Source organism: Dermacentor silvarum, chromosome 4, assembly GCF_013339745.2.
Source record: "Dermacentor silvarum isolate Dsil-2018 chromosome 4, BIME_Dsil_1.4, whole genome shotgun sequence".
Classification (NCBI taxonomy): Eukaryota; Metazoa; Arthropoda; class Arachnida; order Ixodida; family Ixodidae; genus Dermacentor; species Dermacentor silvarum.
Window position 1 is genome coordinate 31,416,534 of NC_051157.2, and position 19,465 is coordinate 31,435,998.

At 49.9% G+C, this 19,465-nt stretch overlaps 1 protein-coding gene across 1 annotated transcript in view; it reads right to left on the minus strand.

Annotated features, from left to right (window-relative positions):
• Positions 1 to 14,587: 14,587 nt before the first annotated feature.
• The window catches only part of LOC119449714 (phosphopentomutase-like), a 42,439-nt gene continuing 37,561 nt past the window's right edge, over positions 14,588 to 19,465 (minus strand). The window contains exons 15-16 of the mRNA XM_037712951.2: positions 16,200 to 16,339; positions 14,588 to 15,002 (exon numbers count right to left, since the gene is read on the minus strand). Coding sequence (XP_037568879.1) covers positions 14,900 to 15,002; positions 16,200 to 16,339 — 243 coding nt within the window. The 3' untranslated portion in view covers positions 14,588 to 14,899. The remainder of the gene's footprint in view (positions 15,003 to 16,199; positions 16,340 to 19,465) is intronic.

Here is a 19,465-nt window from a genome sequence, read left to right on the forward strand (position 1 = left end):
AAAGAAAGAAACCAGAAAAAAAAGTTCCACGAACATGCAAAATTTGGAAATCGAACCCACGACCTCTCGGTCCGCGACGATAGATCGCCGAGCGTTTAACCCATTGCGCCACAAACGCATTCGCAGAGAGGTACACAGACGCGCCTTATATATCTAACACTCCTCCGTGTACCCGCGCTCTTGCTCGGGGCGGTGCCGCCGCCTACGAGCAGAAAAGAGAAGTACTGCATTATGACACTAAAGCCCGGGATACATGGAGCGAACTTTCTCGACGAACTTCACGCGTCAAGTAACGACGCGGCGACACGACGGAAGTTGTTTGCTGTGTTGCAATACATGCGGCGAACGCCGCCGCGCGTTGGCCGCCCGCTTCGAACTGAATTTGGCGTTGTCCTTGTAGAATTCACTTAGTTGGAAGCAAATGACTGCGTAAACGGCTTTCGCTTAGTCTCAGGCCGCTTCGACGACAGAGTATTATGGATAACCTTGAGTAGTTTTCGAGATCGCTTCTCGTTTCGAACGCGTCTAAGCCTAGCGAAAGAAATATCCGATGCCAGTGCCATCTATCGGGGAAGTCGGGAGATTGGCATGACGACAGCATGTGGCCTCTGAGATCAGAAGATTTCTGTTGAAGGTTGTTGTAGAGAGCTTGCACTGCTTGTCTGTTTCCTCGCAGATCAGCGGATATGGGATGTACAAATACAACGCGATTCCTGAGAGATCATACTAGGAACTACTCAATCGGTGCAGAGACATGCAGACACGGCAACACCAACGCGATTGCAGACGACGCGAAAAGGCGCGCGCGCGCGAAACACCAGCATGCATTGCGACCGGAACTAGTGCCTCCTGATTGGCTCTCGTCCACCGCTGCGCGCTAGACGCTTCCGGCGGCGGCGTTCGCCCGACGAAAATGTTTGGACAGGCAGATCGGCTGCGGACGGCAAATTTCTTGACGCCGGCCGTCGGACGTTCGCCGCCCGACGAAGTTCTTCGCTCGGACGCCGGTTATTCGCTCCATGTATTCCGGCCTTAACGCGCACCGACAGTGAACGCTTCGGTGGTCTCAGTACTACGACGCCTCGATGCCAGCATTCGAAGGGACGCTGGCATCAAGAAGCACTACCAACGCCACCTAGGTGGCGTTCACCGTACTCAGCACAGCGGAGCGTGGCCTCCGCAATTAGCTCTGAAAATGTTTCTGAAGTTGATCGCGGAGGCTGCAATTACGACGCGCTGTACGCGCTGATTTGACTCGGTGACGATTCAGTTACGTGCTTTGTCTTGCGCGTTGTATTAGTGTGTCAGTTACGTGCTTCGTCTTTCGCGTTGTGCTAGCGTGTGCAGCGTAGTGCAGCTTCCATATGCACGACGGTTGCTCATGGTCATCGACGTTGGTAGTCGTGATGGAGGAGACGTGCCACCAGGCGTCAGCGTGGGTGCATCAACGCCTAAGGGCGCTTTAGCCACAAAACACCAATAGACATTATATATCAATGTGCAATAAACATTACACTACTTCTGTGAAGACACGTTTCACTTTCGTGTTCTATACCGATTCCTATATAAGAGGGATCAACCACATTTTTTAACACGAAAGTGTTTTATTCCGGGGTCCACCAAGACTTCACTGACGTATTTCCGTCACGGAAATACGTCATAGAACATAATACAAAGAAAGAAACCAGAAGAAAAAGTTCCACGAACATGCAAAATTTGGAAATCGAACCCACGACCTCTCGGTCCGCGACGATAGATCGCCGAGCGTTTAACCCATTGCGCCACAAACGCATTCGCAGAGAGGTACACAGACGCGCCTTATATATCTAACACTCCTCCGTGTACCCGCGCTCTTGCTCGGGGCGGTGCCGCCGCCTACGAGCAGAAAAGAGAAGTACTGCATTATGACACTAAAGCCCGGGATACATGGAGCGAACTTTCTCGACGAACTTCACGCGTCAAGTAACGACGCGGCGACACGACGGAAGTTGTTTGCTGTGTTGCAATACATGCGGCGAACGCCGCCGCGCGTTGGCCGCCGTGTTGGCGGCGGTCCCGGCCGCCCGCTTCGAACTGAATTTGGCGTTGTCCTTGTAGAATTCACTTAGTTGGAAGCAAATGACTGCGTAAACGGCTTTCGCTTAGTCTCAGGCCGCTTCGACGACAGAGTATTATGGATAACCTTGAGTAGTTTTCGAGATCGCTTCTCGTTTCGAACGCGTCTAAGCCTAGCGAAATAAATATCCGATGCCAGCGCCATCTATCGGGGAAGTCGGGAGATTGGCATGACGACAGCATGTGGCCTCTGAGATCAGAAGATTTCTGTTGAAGGTTGTTGTAGAGAGCTTGCACTGCTTGTCTGTTTCCTCGCAGATCAGCGGATATGGGATGTACAAATACAACGCGATTCCTGAGAGATCATACTAGGAACTACTCAATCGGTGCAGAGACATGCAGACACGGCAACACCAACGCGATTGCAGACGACGCGAAAAGGCGCGCGCGCGCGAAACACCAGCATGCATTGCGACCGGAACTAGTGCCTCCTGATTGGCTCTCGTCCACCGCTGCGCGCTAGACGCTTCCGGCGGCGGCGTTCGCCCGACGAAAATGTTTGGACAGGCAGATCGGCTGCGGACGGCAAATTTCTTGACGCCGGCCGTCGGACGTTCGCCGCCCGACGAAGTTCTTCGCTCGGACGCCGGTTATTCGCTCCATGTATTCCGGCCTTAACGCGCACCGACAGTGAACGCTTCGGTGGTCTCAGTACTACGACGCCTCGATGCCAGCATTCGAAGGGACGCTGGCATCAAGAAGCACTACCAACGCCACCTAGGTGGCGTTCACCGTACTCAGCACAGCGGAGCGTGGCCTCCGCAATTAGCTCTGAAAATGTTTCTGAAGTTGATCGCGGAGGCTGCAATTACGACGCGCTGTACGCGCTGATTTGACTCGGTGACGATTCAGTTACGTGCTTTGTCTTGCGCGTTGTATTAGTGTGTCAGTTACGTGCTTCGTCTTTCGCGTTGTGCTAGCGTGTGCAGCGTAGTGCAGCTTCCATATGCACGACGGTTGCTCATGGTCATCGACGTTGGTAGTCGTGATGGAGGAGACGTGCCACCAGGCGTCAGCGTGGGTGCATCAACGCCTAAGGGCGCTTTAGCCACAAAACACCAATAGACATTATATATCAATGTGCAATAAACATTACACTACTTCTGTGAAGACACGTTTCACTTTCGTGTTCTATACCGATTCCTATATAAGAGGGATCAACCACATTTTTAACACGAAAGTGTTTTATTCCGGGGTCCACCAAGACTTCACTGACGTATTTCCGTCACGGAAATACGTCATAGAACATAATACAAAGAAAGAAACCAGAAGAAAAAGTTCCACGAACATGCAAAATTTGGAAATCGAACCCACGACCTCTCGGTCCGCGACGATAGATCGCCGAGCGTTTAACCCATTGCGCCACAAACGCATTCGCAGAGAGGTACACAGACGCGCCTTATATATCTAACACTCCTCCGTGTACCCGCGCTCTTGCTCGGGGCGGTGCCGCCGCCTACGAGCAGAAAAGAGAAGTACTGCATTATGACACTAAAGCCCGGGATACATGGAGCGAACTTTCTCGACGAACTTCACGCGTCAAGTAACGACGCGGCGACACGACGGAAGTTGTTTGCTGTGTTGCAATACATGCGGCGAACGCCGCCGCGCGTTGGCCGCCGTGTTGGCGGCGGTCCCGGCCGCCCGCTTCGAACTGAATTTGGCGTTGTCCTTGTAGAATTCACTTAGTTGGAAGCAAATGACTGCGTAAACGGCTTTCGCTTAGTCTCAGGCCGCTTCGACGACAGAGTATTATGGATAACCTTGAGTAGTTTTCGAGATCGCTTCTCGTTTCGAACGCGTCTAAGCCTAGCGAAAGAAATATCCGATGCCAGCGCCATCTATCGGGGAAGTCGGGAGATTGGCATGACGACAGCATGTGGCCTCTGAGATCAGAAGATTTCTGTTGAAGGTTGTTGTAGAGAGCTTGCACTGCTTGTCTGTTTCCTCGCAGATCAGCGGATATGGGATGTACAAATACAACGCGATTCCTGAGAGATCATACTAGGAACTACTCAATCGGTGCAGAGACATGCAGACACGGCAACACCAACGCGATTGCAGACGACGCGAAAAGGCGCGCGCGCGCGAAACACCAGCATGCATTGCGACCGGAACTAGTGCCTCCTGATTGGCTCTCGTCCACCGCTGCGCGCTAGACGCTTCCGGCGGCGGCGTTCGCCCGACGAAAATGTTTGGACAGGCAGATCGGCTGCGGACGGCAAATTTCTTGACGCCGGCCGTCGGACGTTCGCCGCCCGACGAAGTTCTTCGCTCGGACGCCGGTTATTCGCTCCATGTATTCCGGCCTTAACGCGCACCGACAGTGAACGCTTCGGTGGTCTCAGTACTACGACGCCTCGATGCCAGCATTCGAAGGGACGCTGGCATCAAGAAGCACTACCAACGCCACCTAGGTGGCGTTCACCGTACTCAGCACAGCGGAGCGTGGCCTCCGCAATTAGCTCTGAAAATGTTTCTGAAGTTGATCGCGGAGGCTGCAATTACGACGCGCTGTACGCGCTGATTTGACTCGGTGACGATTCAGTTACGTGCTTTGTCTTGCGCGTTGTATTAGTGTGTCAGTTACGTGCTTCGTCTTTCGCGTTGTGCTAGCGTGTGCAGCGTAGTGCAGCTTCCATATGCACGACGGTTGCTCATGGTCATCGACGTTGGTAGTCGTGATGGAGGAGACGTGCCACCAGGCGTCAGCGTGGGTGCATCAACGCCTAAGGGCGCTTTAGCCACAAAACACCAATAGACATTATATATCAATGTGCAATAAACATTACACTACTTCTGTGAAGACACGTTTCACTTTCGTGTTCTATACCGATTCCTATATAAGAGGGATCAACCACATTTTTAACACGAAAGTGTTTTATTCCGGGGTCCACCAAGACTTCACTGACGTATTTCCGTCACGGAAATACGTCATAGAACATAATACAAAGAAAGAAACCAGAAGAAAAAGTTCCACGAACATGCAAAATTTGGAAATCGAACCCACGACCTCTCGGTCCGCGACGATAGATCGCCGAGCGTTTAACCCATTGCGCCACAAACGCATTCGCAGAGAGGTACACAGACGCGCCTTATATATCTAACACTCCTCCGTGTACCCGCGCTCTTGCTCGGGGCGGTGCCGCCGCCTACGAGCAGAAAAGAGAAGTACTGCATTATGACACTAAAGCCCGGGATACATGGAGCGAACTTTCTCGACGAACTTCACGCGTCAAGTAACGACGCGGCGACACGACGGAAGTTGTTTGCTGTGTTGCAATACATGCGGCGAACGCCGCCGCGCGTTGGCCGCCGTGTTGGCGGCGGTCCCGGCCGCCCGCTTCGAACTGAATTTGGCGTTGTCCTTGTAGAATTCACTTAGTTGGAAGCAAATGACTGCGTAAACGGCTTTCGCTTAGTCTCAGGCCGCTTCGACGACAGAGTATTATGGATAACCTTGAGTAGTTTTCGAGATCGCTTCTCGTTTCGAACGCGTCTAAGCCTAGCGAAAGAAATATCCGATGCCAGCGCCATCTATCGGGGAAGTCGGGAGATTGGCATGACGACAGCATGTGGCCTCTGAGATCAGAAGATTTCTGTTGAAGGTTGTTGTAGAGAGCTTGCACTGCTTGTCTGTTTCCTCGCAGATCAGCGGATATGGGATGTACAAATACAACGCGATTCCTGAGAGATCATACTAGGAACTACTCAATCGGTGCAGAGACATGCAGACACGGCAACACCAACGCGATTGCAGACGACGCGAAAAGGCGCGCGCGCGCGAAACACCAGCATGCATTGCGACCGGAACTAGTGCCTCCTGATTGGCTCTCGTCCACCGCTGCGCGCTAGACGCTTCCGGCGGCGGCGTTCGCCCGACGAAAATGTTTGGACAGGCAGATCGGCTGCGGACGGCAAATTTCTTGACGCCGGCCGTCGGACGTTCGCCGCCCGACGAAGTTCTTCGCTCGGACGCCGGTTATTCGCTCCATGTATTCCGGCCTTAACGCGCACCGACAGTGAACGCTTCGGTGGTCTCAGTACTACGACGCCTCGATGCCAGCATTCGAAGGGACGCTGGCATCAAGAAGCACTACCAACGCCACCTAGGTGGCGTTCACCGTACTCAGCACAGCGGAGCGTGGCCTCCGCAATTAGCTCTGAAAATGTTTCTGAAGTTGATCGCGGAGGCTGCAATTACGACGCGCTGTACGCGCTGATTTGACTCGGTGACGATTCAGTTACGTGCTTTGTCTTGCGCGTTGTATTAGTGTGTCAGTTACGTGCTTCGTCTTTCGCGTTGTGCTAGCGTGTGCAGCGTAGTGCAGCTTCCATATGCACGACGGTTGCTCATGGTCATCGACGTTGGTAGTCGTGATGGAGGAGACGTGCCACCAGGCGTCAGCGTGGGTGCATCAACGCCTAAGGGCGCTTTAGCCACAAAACACCAATAGACATTATATATCAATGTGCAATAAACATTACACTACTTCTGTGAAGACACGTTTCACTTTCGTGTTCTATACCGATTCCTATATAAGAGGGATCAACCACATTTTTTAACACGAAAGTGTTTTATTCCGGGGTCCACCAAGACATCACTGACGTATTTCCGTCACGGAAATACGTCATAGAACATAATACAAAGAAAGAAACCAGAAGAAAAAGTTCCACGAACATGCAAAATTTGGAAATCGAACCCACGACCTCTCGGTCCGCGACGATAGATCGCCGAGCGTTTAACCCATTGCGCCACAAACGCATTCGCAGAGAGGTACACAGACGCGCCTTATATATCTAACACTCCTCCGTGTACCCGCGCTCTTGCTCGGGGCGGTGCCGCCGCCTACGAGCAGAAAAGAGAAGTACTGCATTATGACACTAAAGCCCGGGATACATGGAGCGAACTTTCTCGACGAACTTCACGCGTCAAGTAACGACGCGGCGACACGACGGAAGTTGTTTGCTGTGTTGCAATACATGCGGCGAACGCCGCCGCGCGTTGGCCGCCGTGTTGGCGGCGGTCCCGGCCGCCCGCTTCGAACTGAATTTGGCGTTGTCCTTGTAGAATTCACTTAGTTGGAAGCAAATGACTGCGTAAACGGCTTTCGCTTAGTCTCAGGCCGCTTCGACGACAGAGTATTATGGATAACCTTGAGTAGTTTTCGAGATCGCTTCTCGTTTCGAACGCGTCTAAGCCTAGCGAAAGAAATATCCGATGCCAGCGCCATCTATCGGGGAAGTCGGGAGATTGGCATGACGACAGCATGTGGCCTCTGAGATCAGAAGATTTCTGTTGAAGGTTGTTGTAGAGAGCTTGCACTGCTTGTCTGTTTCCTCGCAGATCAGCGGATATGGGATGTACAAATACAACGCGATTCCTGAGAGATCATACTAGGAACTACTCAATCGGTGCAGAGACATGCAGACACGGCAACACCAACGCGATTGCAGACGACGCGAAAAGGCGCGCGCGCGCGAAACACCAGCATGCATTGCGACCGGAACTAGTGCCTCCTGATTGGCTCTCGTCCACCGCTGCGCGCTAGACGCTTCCGGCGGCGGCGTTCGCCCGACGAAAATGTTTGGACAGGCAGATCGGCTGCGGACGGCAAATTTCTTGACGCCGGCCGTCGGACGTTCGCCGCCCGACGAAGTTCTTCGCTCGGACGCCGGTTATTCGCTCCATGTATTCCGGCCTTAACGCGCACCGACAGTGAACGCTTCGGTGGTCTCAGTACTACGACGCCTCGATGCCAGCATTCGAAGGGACGCTGGCATCAAGAAGCACTACCAACGCCACCTAGGTGGCGTTCACCGTACTCAGCACAGCGGAGCGTGGCCTCCGCAATTAGCTCTGAAAATGTTTCTGAAGTTGATCGCGGAGGCTGCAATTACGACGCGCTGTACGCGCTGATTTGACTCGGTGACGATTCAGTTACGTGCTTTGTCTTGCGCGTTGTATTAGTGTGTCAGTTACGTGCTTCGTCTTTCGCGTTGTGCTAGCGTGTGCAGCGTAGTGCAGCTTCCATATGCACGACGGTTGCTCATGGTCATCGACGTTGGTAGTCGTGATGGAGGAGACGTGCCACCAGGCGTCAGCGTGGGTGCATCAACGCCTAAGGGCGCTTTAGCCACAAAACACCAATAGACATTATATATCAATGTGCAATAAACATTACACTACTTCTGTGAAGACACGTTTCACTTTCGTGTTCTATACCGATTCCTATATAAGAGGGATCAACCACATTTTTTAACACGAAAGTGTTTTATTCCGGGGTCCACCAAGACTTCACTGACGTATTTCCGTCACGGAAATACGTCATAGAACATAATACAAAGAAAGAAACCAGAAGAAAAAGTTCCACGAACATGCAAAATTTGGAAATCGAACCCACGACCTCTCGGTCCGCGACGATAGATCGCCGAGCGTTTAACCCATTGCGCCACAAACGCATTCGCAGAGAGGTACACAGACGCGCCTTATATATCTAACACTCCTCCGTGTACCCGCGCTCTTGCTCGGGGCGGTGCCGCCGCCTACGAGCAGAAAAGAGAAGTACTGCATTATGACACTAAAGCCCGGGATACATGGAGCGAACTTTCTCGACGAACTTCACGCGTCAAGTAACGACGCGGCGACACGACGGAAGTTGTTTGCTGTGTTGCAATACATGCGGCGAACGCCGCCGCGCGTTGGCCGCCGTGTTGGCGGCGGTCCCGGCCGCCCGCTTCGAACTGAATTTGGCGTTGTCCTTGTAGAATTCACTTAGTTGGAAGCAAATGACTGCGTAAACGGCTTTCGCTTAGTCTCAGGCCGCTTCGACGACAGAGTATTATGGATAACCTTGAGTAGTTTTCGAGATCGCTTCTCGTTTCGAACGCGTCTAAGCCTAGCGAAAGAAATATCCGATGCCAGCGCCATCTATCGGGGAAGTCGGGAGATTGGCATGACGACAGCATGTGGCCTCTGAGATCAGAAGATTTCTGTTGAAGGTTGTTGTAGAGAGCTTGCACTGCTTGTCTGTTTCCTCGCAGATCAGCGGATATGGGATGTACAAATACAACGCGATTCCTGAGAGATCATACTAGGAACTACTCAATCGGTGCAGAGACATGCAGACACGGCAACACCAACGCGATTGCAGACGACGCGAAAAGGCGCGCGCGCGCGAAACACCAGCATGCATTGCGACCGGAACTAGTGCCTCCTGATTGGCTCTCGTCCACCGCTGCGCGCTAGACGCTTCCGGCGGCGGCGTTCGCCCGACGAAAATGTTTGGACAGGCAGATCGGCTGCGGACGGCAAATTTCTTGACGCCGGCCGTCGGACGTTCGCCGCCCGACGAAGTTCTTCGCTCGGACGCCGGTTATTCGCTCCATGTATTCCGGCCTTAACGCGCACCGACAGTGAACGCTTCGGTGGTCTCAGTACTACGACGCCTCGATGCCAGCATTCGAAGGGACGCTGGCATCAAGAAGCACTACCAACGCCACCTAGGTGGCGTTCACCGTACTCAGCACAGCGGAGCGTGGCCTCCGCAATTAGCTCTGAAAATGTTTCTGAAGTTGATCGCGGAGGCTGCAATTACGACGCGCTGTACGCGCTGATTTGACTCGGTGACGATTCAGTTACGTGCTTTGTCTTGCGCGTTGTATTAGTGTGTCAGTTACGTGCTTCGTCTTTCGCGTTGTGCTAGCGTGTGCAGCGTAGTGCAGCTTCCATATGCACGACGGTTGCTCATGGTCATCGACGTTGGTAGTCGTGATGGAGGAGACGTGCCACCAGGCGTCAGCGTGGGTGCATCAACGCCTAAGGGCGCTTTAGCCACAAAACACCAATAGACATTATATATCAATGTGCAATAAACATTACACTACTTCTGTGAAGACACGTTTCACTTTCGTGTTCTATACCGATTCCTATATAAGAGGGATCAACCACATTTTTAACACGAAAGTGTTTTATTCCGGGGTCCACCAAGACTTCACTGACGTATTTCCGTCACGGAAATACGTCATAGAACATAATACAAAGAAAGAAACCAGAAGAAAAAGTTCCACGAACATGCAAAATTTGGAAATCGAACCCACGACCTCTCGGTCCGCGACGATAGATCGCCGAGCGTTTAACCCATTGCGCCACAAACGCATTCGCAGAGAGGTACACAGACGCGCCTTATATATCTAACACTCCTCCGTGTACCCGCGCTCTTGCTCGGGGCGGTGCCGCCGCCTACGAGCAGAAAAGAGAAGTACTGCATTATGACACTAAAGCCCGGGATACATGGAGCGAACTTTCTCGACGAACTTCACGCGTCAAGTAACGACGCGGCGACACGACGGAAGTTGTTTGCTGTGTTGCAATACATGCGGCGAACGCCGCCGCGCGTTGGCCGCCGTGTTGGCGGCGGTCCCGGCCGCCCGCTTCGAACTGAATTTGGCGTTGTCCTTGTAGAATTCACTTAGTTGGAAGCAAATGACTGCGTAAACGGCTTTCGCTTAGTCTCAGGCCGCTTCGACGACAGAGTATTATGGATAACCTTGAGTAGTTTTCGAGATCGCTTCTCGTTTCGAACGCGTCTAAGCCTAGCGAAAGAAATATCCGATGCCAGCGCCATCTATCGGGGAAGTCGGGAGATTGGCATGACGACAGCATGTGGCCTCTGAGATCAGAAGATTTCTGTTGAAGGTTGTTGTAGAGAGCTTGCACTGCTTGTCTGTTTCCTCGCAGATCAGCGGATATGGGATGTACAAATACAACGCGATTCCTGAGAGATCATACTAGGAACTACTCAATCGGTGCAGAGACATGCAGACACGGCAACACCAACGCGATTGCAGACGACGCGAAAAGGCGCGCGCGCGCGAAACACCAGCATGCATTGCGACCGGAACTAGTGCCTCCTGATTGGCTCTCGTCCACCGCTGCGCGCTAGACGCTTCCGGCGGCGGCGTTCGCCCGACGAAAATGTTTGGACAGGCAGATCGGCTGCGGACGGCAAATTTCTTGACGCCGGCCGTCGGACGTTCGCCGCCCGACGAAGTTCTTCGCTCGGACGCCGGTTATTCGCTCCATGTATTCCGGCCTTAACGCGCACCGACAGTGAACGCTTCGGTGGTCTCAGTACTACGACGCCTCGATGCCAGCATTCGAAGGGACGCTGGCATCAAGAAGCACTACCAACGCCACCTAGGTGGCGTTCACCGTACTCAGCACAGCGGAGCGTGGCCTCCGCAATTAGCTCTGAAAATGTTTCTGAAGTTGATCGCGGAGGCTGCAATTACGACGCGCTGTACGCGCTGATTTGACTCGGTGACGATTCAGTTACGTGCTTTGTCTTGCGCGTTGTATTAGTGTGTCAGTTACGTGCTTCGTCTTTCGCGTTGTGCTAGCGTGTGCAGCGTAGTGCAGCTTCCATATGCACGACGGTTGCTCATGGTCATCGACGTTGGTAGTCGTGATGGAGGAGACGTGCCACCAGGCGTCAGCGTGGGTGCATCAACGCCTAAGGGCGCTTTAGCCACAAAACACCAATAGACATTATATATCAATGTGCAATAAACATTACACTACTTCTGTGAAGACACGTTTCACTTTCGTGTTCTATACCGATTCCTATATAAGAGGGATCAACCACATTTTTTAACACGAAAGTGTTTTATTCCGGGGTCCACCAAGACTTCACTGACGTATTTCCGTCACGGAAATACGTCATAGAACATAATACAAAGAAAGAAACCAGAAGAAAAAGTTCCACGAACATGCAAAATTTGGAAATCGAACCCACGACCTCTCGGTCCGCGACGATAGATCGCCGAGCGTTTAACCCATTGCGCCACAAACGCATTCGCAGAGAGGTACACAGACGCGCCTTATATATCTAACACTCCTCCGTGTACCCGCGCTCTTGCTCGGGGCGGTGCCGCCGCCTACGAGCAGAAAAGAGAAGTACTGCATTATGACACTAAAGCCCGGGATACATGGAGCGAACTTTCTCGACGAACTTCACGCGTCAAGTAACGACGCGGCGACACGACGGAAGTTGTTTGCTGTGTTGCAATACATGCGGCGAACGCCGCCGCGCGTTGGCCGCCGTGTTGGCGGCGGTCCCGGCCGCCCGCTTCGAACTGAATTTGGCGTTGTCCTTGTAGAATTCACTTAGTTGGAAGCAAATGACTGCGTAAACGGCTTTCGCTTAGTCTCAGGCCGCTTCGACGACAGAGTATTATGGATAACCTTGAGTAGTTTTCGAGATCGCTTCTCGTTTCGAACGCGTCTAAGCCTAGCGAAAGAAATATCCGATGCCAGCGCCATCTATCGGGGAAGTCGGGAGATTGGCATGACGACAGCATGTGGCCTCTGAGATCAGAAGATTTCTGTTGAAGGTTGTTGTAGAGAGCTTGCACTGCTTGTCTGTTTCCTCGCAGATCAGCGGATATGGGATGTACAAATACAACGCGATTCCTGAGAGATCATACTAGGAACTACTCAATCGGTGCAGAGACATGCAGACACGGCAACACCAACGCGATTGCAGACGACGCGAAAAGGCGCGCGCGCGCGGAACACCAGCATGCATTGCGACCGGAACTAGTGCCTCCTGATTGGCTCTCGTCCACCGCTGCGCGCTAGACGCTTCCGGCGGCGGCGTTCGCCCGACGAAAATGTTTGGACAGGCAGATCGGCTGCGGACGGCAAATTTCTTGACGCCGGCCGTCGGACGTTCGCCGCCCGACGAAGTTCTTCGCTCGGACGCCGGTTATTCGCTCCATGTATTCCGGCCTTAACGCGCACCGACAGTGAACGCTTCGGTGGTCTCAGTACTACGACGCCTCGATGCCAGCATTCGAAGGGACGCTGGCATCAAGAAGCACTACCAACGCCACCTAGGTGGCGTTCACCGTACTCAGCACAGCGGAGCGTGGCCTCCGCAATTAGCTCTGAAAATGTTTCTGAAGTTGATCGCGGAGGCTGCAATTACGACGCGCTGTACGCGCTGATTTGACTCGGTGACGATTCAGTTACGTGCTTTGTCTTGCGCGTTGTATTAGTGTGTCAGTTACGTGCTTCGTCTTTCGCGTTGTGCTAGCGTGTGCAGCGTAGTGCAGCTTCCATATGCACGACGGTTGCTCATGGTCATCGACGTTGGTAGTCGTGATGGAGGAGACGTGCCACCAGGCGTCAGCGTGGGTGCATCAACGCCTAAGGGCGCTTTAGCCACAAAACACCAATAGACATTATATATCAATGTGCAATAAACATTACACTACTTCTGTGAAGACACGTTTCACTTTCGTGTTCTATACCGATTCCTATATAAGAGGGATCAACCACATTTTTTTAGCGAACAGGGCAGCAATGGTTGTTAACACCTCCAACCCACTCTGTCACTGCTCCTTTGTCACTCTCAAGGCATCTGTCACACGCTAACCTTGAGAAATAGTATAACTCAACAAAAGGAAAAAAAATATATGATATATATGTGGTGAAGCAACAGAAAGAAACGTCAAAGAAGCATGCACAAATTTGAACTGCTGTCTTAACTATGCTAAGAAGCTTGTTGTTCCACAACACTTTACAGCAGGGGTGCCCAAACTGGGATCCACGAACAGCATTTTAGAGTTTTGCGAGCAGTCAAAAGAATGTAACTCCTCCCCTACTTGGGTGGATCTTTAGAGTTTCAATTTAATAAGAAAGACCAACAAATTCGTACTTAGGCAGTCTGTGTGAGAAAGTCTGATTCACTGCAACAAATTTGATGCATTTATTCATTGATGTGCTGCTTTTTATGTTACCATGAACTGTACTTTTTTCCTTTCCTCACAATTCTTTGTATTGCTTTCCTGTATTTATTTGTAACACTGTTTTGCAAGCACGCTATTATTGTAAAGATTTCTAGCTCTCATGTATCGGTTTTTCTGTTGTCATTTGTTCTACGACAGCCCCCTTACTCAATGCTCCCCTTGGGGCCTGTAAGGTACATTGAAATAAAATACAGCGAGGCCGTGGATAAGCACATCGATGGGAAAAAGAAGTGAGGGCAGGGGGCGAGGGGTTCCGCGACACTCTGGGAAGACAGGTGGGGTTACCCAAGGCCAGAAAGTTTGGGAACTCCTGCTTTACTGCATCAAACGGCGAGGCTATTTTTGGCAGCGCTGATATTCATAATTGTAGAGGCACTGCCATCTGGCGCAGGATAACACTGCAGCTGATGGCTCCGCTGGATAGCAGTGCCAAACACATTGCCTGGTGAGAGTTGTTTGTACCTCTCAGGGTTGCCCAGAAACTTCCGACATGGACTGTACTTCTGAGAAATAGATTGAATCAACACTAGAGCACAACTCATGCTCCAAAGCTCAGGAGCTCTGCTCAGGGCCTGATGACAATGTTTGTCAGTCTCGGAATGGCTTCAAACATTTTTGACAAAGAACATGCGTCATCGAGTAGGACTTGAAGTCTTAATACGCAAGAATTTCTGCATCAGCAGCTGAATGAAAACAATATTTATTTTCTATAAATGCATAATTAATGGACAACAATGTCATATATTAAAAAATAAATCTAGACTGTATATGGATAAATATAGCAGCCAAATTTCAAACACAAGCTCTTTTTTTTCTTTTTAATTCATTACCTGCAACTTCTCATTTTTTTTTAAGCTTGAACAATATCCGGATTATCTGCACAAAAATATATTTCTTCCTAAGCAACAAAAAATATTGATTCCATTTAAAATCCAACCAAAGGACGATAAAAGTCAATGTAGCTGCCTATTCAATCGGCCTTTGGACACAGGCCGTTCAGCTCTGGCTGGTAAAATTCTTGAACCATCAAAGATACAATGTGACTCAGTTCATCCTCAAGCTTCTTCCATGACCTGGAAGGGAAACGTTCATATTCAATAGAGACACAGGAATCAGGCTATGCAATGGTTAATATAAACACAGTCAACGACCAATTTTCCGGACATGCCCGATAATTAGGTCGTCTTCGCGGCACCGCCAAGGACCCCATGCAGTCAATGTCATTATAAGAACGTCTGAAATTCGGGACGCAAAAGCCCTTCGCCGTTCAATTTTCCGGACTTTTTGGCATGACTGCAGGTCCGAAACGGCATTAATCGAAGCCACCACTGCCGCCATTTTATCTCGCCACCTTGAAACGGCGTTCTCGCACGCAGACCCGCTCGCAGTTGTAGCCACCAACGCGGCAACGCTAGGCCTAGCTACTTCAACGTTCGCTACCAAGCTTCTTGCTGTTCGGTGCCGTGTTTTTTCATTGAAACAATTTGCCGCTGTCAGCAATGGCGCTGAATCCGCATTTGTAATCCTCACCGATGGTGAGATGTGCGGAAAGCACGACTCGTAGCATAATGCCCTTTCCCAAAAGTCAGCTTCGCCGCGATACAGCGATGCTAGTAGGTGAAGCATACGCGATGTATTGCGGTGAAGCATATCAAGAGTGGAAAGGGGCAACTGTCACGGGACACAATAGTATGTATTCATTAATTATACATGAGTGCACTCGCCATCTCCTGCCACAGTACGAGCACCAATACGCTTAATATGTGTACCAGCAGGCCTTCAGAGACATTAAAGATGTGCCTATGACGATTTGAGCCCTTGGGGGCAGTAAAAGGCATGCTCATTATTTTCCGACTGCCCCATTTTTCGAGTCCCAAAAATCGGACGTTGACTGTAACACATGAATAGCTGACTCTTTCTATTTTTGCAGGTGCAGCCTTGTGTGAAAAGCAAACAGTGCTATAATAAAAAAAAAGAAAATGTGAACAGAGCAACACCTTCCATAATTTTTTTTATCAAGGGGTGTCAATCGCAAAATGAAGTCTTGTTCGAAGTACTTAGGGGTGTTCTGAATTTTTAATTAACAGTTCTTGTAACTTGATCCTATGTCTACTTGATTCTTTTTAAACCCCACACAACTTTCATACTGAAATGCATTCCTCGGAATGCACACACCAATTTAATAAGAATTCTGAGCTTTCAATTCAAACAATACGCAACCACATTCAAAGTTTAGTTTAGCGATCAATATTGGCAAGACAAAGACTTACTTTCTGTCAGCACCAGGTTTTGAGCAGAGCTCACTATAATATTTGATCTTCGGCTCTGTTCCGCTTGTTCGAACAGTAATGACACAGCCATTGTCTAAGTAGAATGTAATCATTTGGCTTGATCTGCTCGTGGGGAGTATCTGAAACAAATCAACGGTTGTGCTTAAACACTGCACTTTTGTTTCCCCCTAAACACCTAAACTACATTCACTTCCATACAGAAAGCTTTCCACGTGCCTTTACTTGAACAGAACATATGCACGCACATATCTTTACTCATGAAGCAAACGCAAACCAGATGCAAGTGTTTTCCTGCTACGAGTGCCTTAGCAATACTGAAAGTACCCATGCCAATACTGTACCTGATATACAGTGTAATCTGCCCCCTCCTGCCCCCAAAAAGAAAATTTTCAAGTCACATCTTTACCATATAATGTGGCACTTAAAGGGGCCTCGAAACACATTTTGAACATTAGTAAGAAAATGTTGCCGATTTGTAGAAGAGGCTCCTGTGAACATGTGAGCCAAATATTATTGCACTGCACGCAGCAGGGAACTCGCAACATTGTGTCAAAAACAGCAAAAAATTGCATGCTATCACTTCCACAATGTTGTCATGAAGCGTCATCGTAAGCAGCTGGACCCACCAACAGCTACTAGGATGACTGTGATCGCAAGAACATTCTCAGTAATACTATAGTTGCTAATCTTGAGTTAAATAAATGAAACATATATATAAGCTTGTGGTTTCAAGAAGACAGAAAAATAATTTTACATTTGCACTGCCGGTATACACATGACAGAGCTGTGCACTGCCGCCATGGGGTCCCCAACAAGTCCTCCTGCTGCCGAGACACTCAATTTTGGGCGGGGCTTTGCCCCCTTGGCTTCTCCCCTGTGTAGTTTCCAGTGCGCCAGCGGCGACGAAAAGAGAGTGAAAACCGCATATCGGTGCTCCACTTGAATGATTAGAAAATTCTTTGCAGCATCAGATTTGTGAGACGATGTTCTTTAATAGTGAAGCCATTTTATGGTTAGTTAAAAAAATTCACGCAGGAACTCCCCTGAGAGTTGTCCAAGTATGCGTAAGCAATGCGCCACTAGCTCATCTCCCCGCAGCCCAGTGTCACCATTTCGTGTCACCACAGCGCAGTACAAACAACAGCGCTGCGGCGACACGAAATGGTGTGGATGGCAGCGCAAGGTGCATTGATACCGCAAGCTAAATACTGCAGGTGGCGGCACCAGGTGCACTGATGACTTTCCGATCATCATAAGCTGTTATCGTTTTTTAGCGCCTTGTCTGTCCATCTGTGTCGAACCATTATGAACTACGATCAAAGCACTCCGGCGGTGGCACGGACTGATCAAACGTACTCTGGCACGGCCGTGCGAACCGTATGTTGAAAGCGATCTCCGAAGCAGACTGAGAGTGCCAACTGCTAAAAGCTGCGTGCGTTGTGTTTTCGCTGCTTCGCGTTGAAGAGAGACGTGCGGACCCATATCGTGAAAGCAATCGTCTTACGGGCAGGATGGACGAATGGATGGACGGACAGTTTTCTTGTTGGGTAAGCACAGAAATGCTTACACATTTAAAAGTGTTTCAAGGCCGCTTAGGCAGCTAACCTGCTCTCAGTCTAATAGAGTTGGCATATAAATGAATATACCATTGAATTTGTCTGACAATGTAACATCAACCTTGCTTCCATACTGTCGAATTCACCATCTTGACAGTTCTGATTCAGTTAAGCATTTGGATTCATTGCCAAGGAGTGACTGGCTAACTAGATTTAGCAGGTGAAGTTGATTGGCTGACGCTAATTATCCAATAAACAAGCAAGTGCTACTTTGACGCACAAATGTCACAAGAATGGCAGTGCAAATGCTGTAAGCACTTGTAGCTTATACGACACACCTAGGAAAACAGCAGTATCGTGCCCCAGCATGTGTTAATGTATTCACTGTTCCACCGGCCCAATGACATCACTATATTGAAACCTCTTAGCTTGTGCATGAAATATCACAGTGGTGTAGAACACAATAGGTAGCGAGAATGTGTGGCTGCATCTAGAGAGAATCTTCCAAGTGCTACTGATTACAGAAAAATTGTTGACTGCTAATTTTGACTACAAAGGCTGAGTAATGTAATCCATTCCAGTTAGCTTACAATGTTTCCAAGTGCTGGCCAATTGTTCATGGGCTAATACCTTTTCTAGTCTAAAGCAGTGTTTTAAGTCTTTAATCCCGGCCGGTGTAATACAACATGGCTCTACGTTACCACTGTTACTGATACCTGCATCTGCACTTCTAGGCCGACAGCAGATGTTTAATACTGCCCTAGCTGGTTTGAGGTAAAACATTTCTACAAGAGCATGTGCTCCTATGTTTTCAAGCTTCTGCCAGCGACAGCCAGAAAGGCAGTAGTTCCACATTCAGCAGGCCTTCAAAGTCCCACATATCGTGAATACAGGGGTGGGAATGCCCAAATTCATTTTGTCGTAATTTTTCAGAGCAGGTTGCTCACTCTGGAGCAGATTGGAGAAGACAAATTCTGATTTTGGAGCAGTCTCTAGCACATATATCCTATTATTGGAGCAGACTGGAGCATAAAAATTTTATTTAAAGCATCAATATGACAAAGTGGGGTAACAATCACAAAGCCTTGCATTCAGCAGCATTAAAGTGTTGAGAAGCAGCCTAAAGGCATTTTTCAAACTATTTTTATACTCGGGTCTGGTGAAGTGACTCGGTGCTTTCCAACAGAAGATTAATTAACACCACAGTGGTTTATTCAAGACATTCCTAGGTAGCATAACAGCACCAACTAGCTCAAATCAAGTCTGCATGTGAATGATTTCGCTTTGCCATTCACTTGAGTCACGAGAACGAACACCGACATCTGGAGTTCACATTGAGTGATTGAATGTAGGCCCCCGGAGTAAGCTAAAAGTAACAATATTCCTTCTTTCCTGGCCTCTCCTTCTCAGCGTCCCCTCAGTGCTTGTGCCTTCCATCCTCAAGAATGCTTTTTTTGGTTGCTGCTATTGCTGCAATATCGGGATTTGTCATTACAGCAATCACAGGACTGCACACAGTAAGGAAAAAAAAAGACGGCGCGGCTGGCAGCGCATGGACACTCACACGCTTGTTTTCATGGAAATGGTGCCAGCACAACCACTTGACCCCTCTCCTCCAACAGGGAGGCACGGATAAGCCCTGGAACCCCGTAACTCCTCGGCTGCTCTCACTTGCCGGCTCAGGCGGCA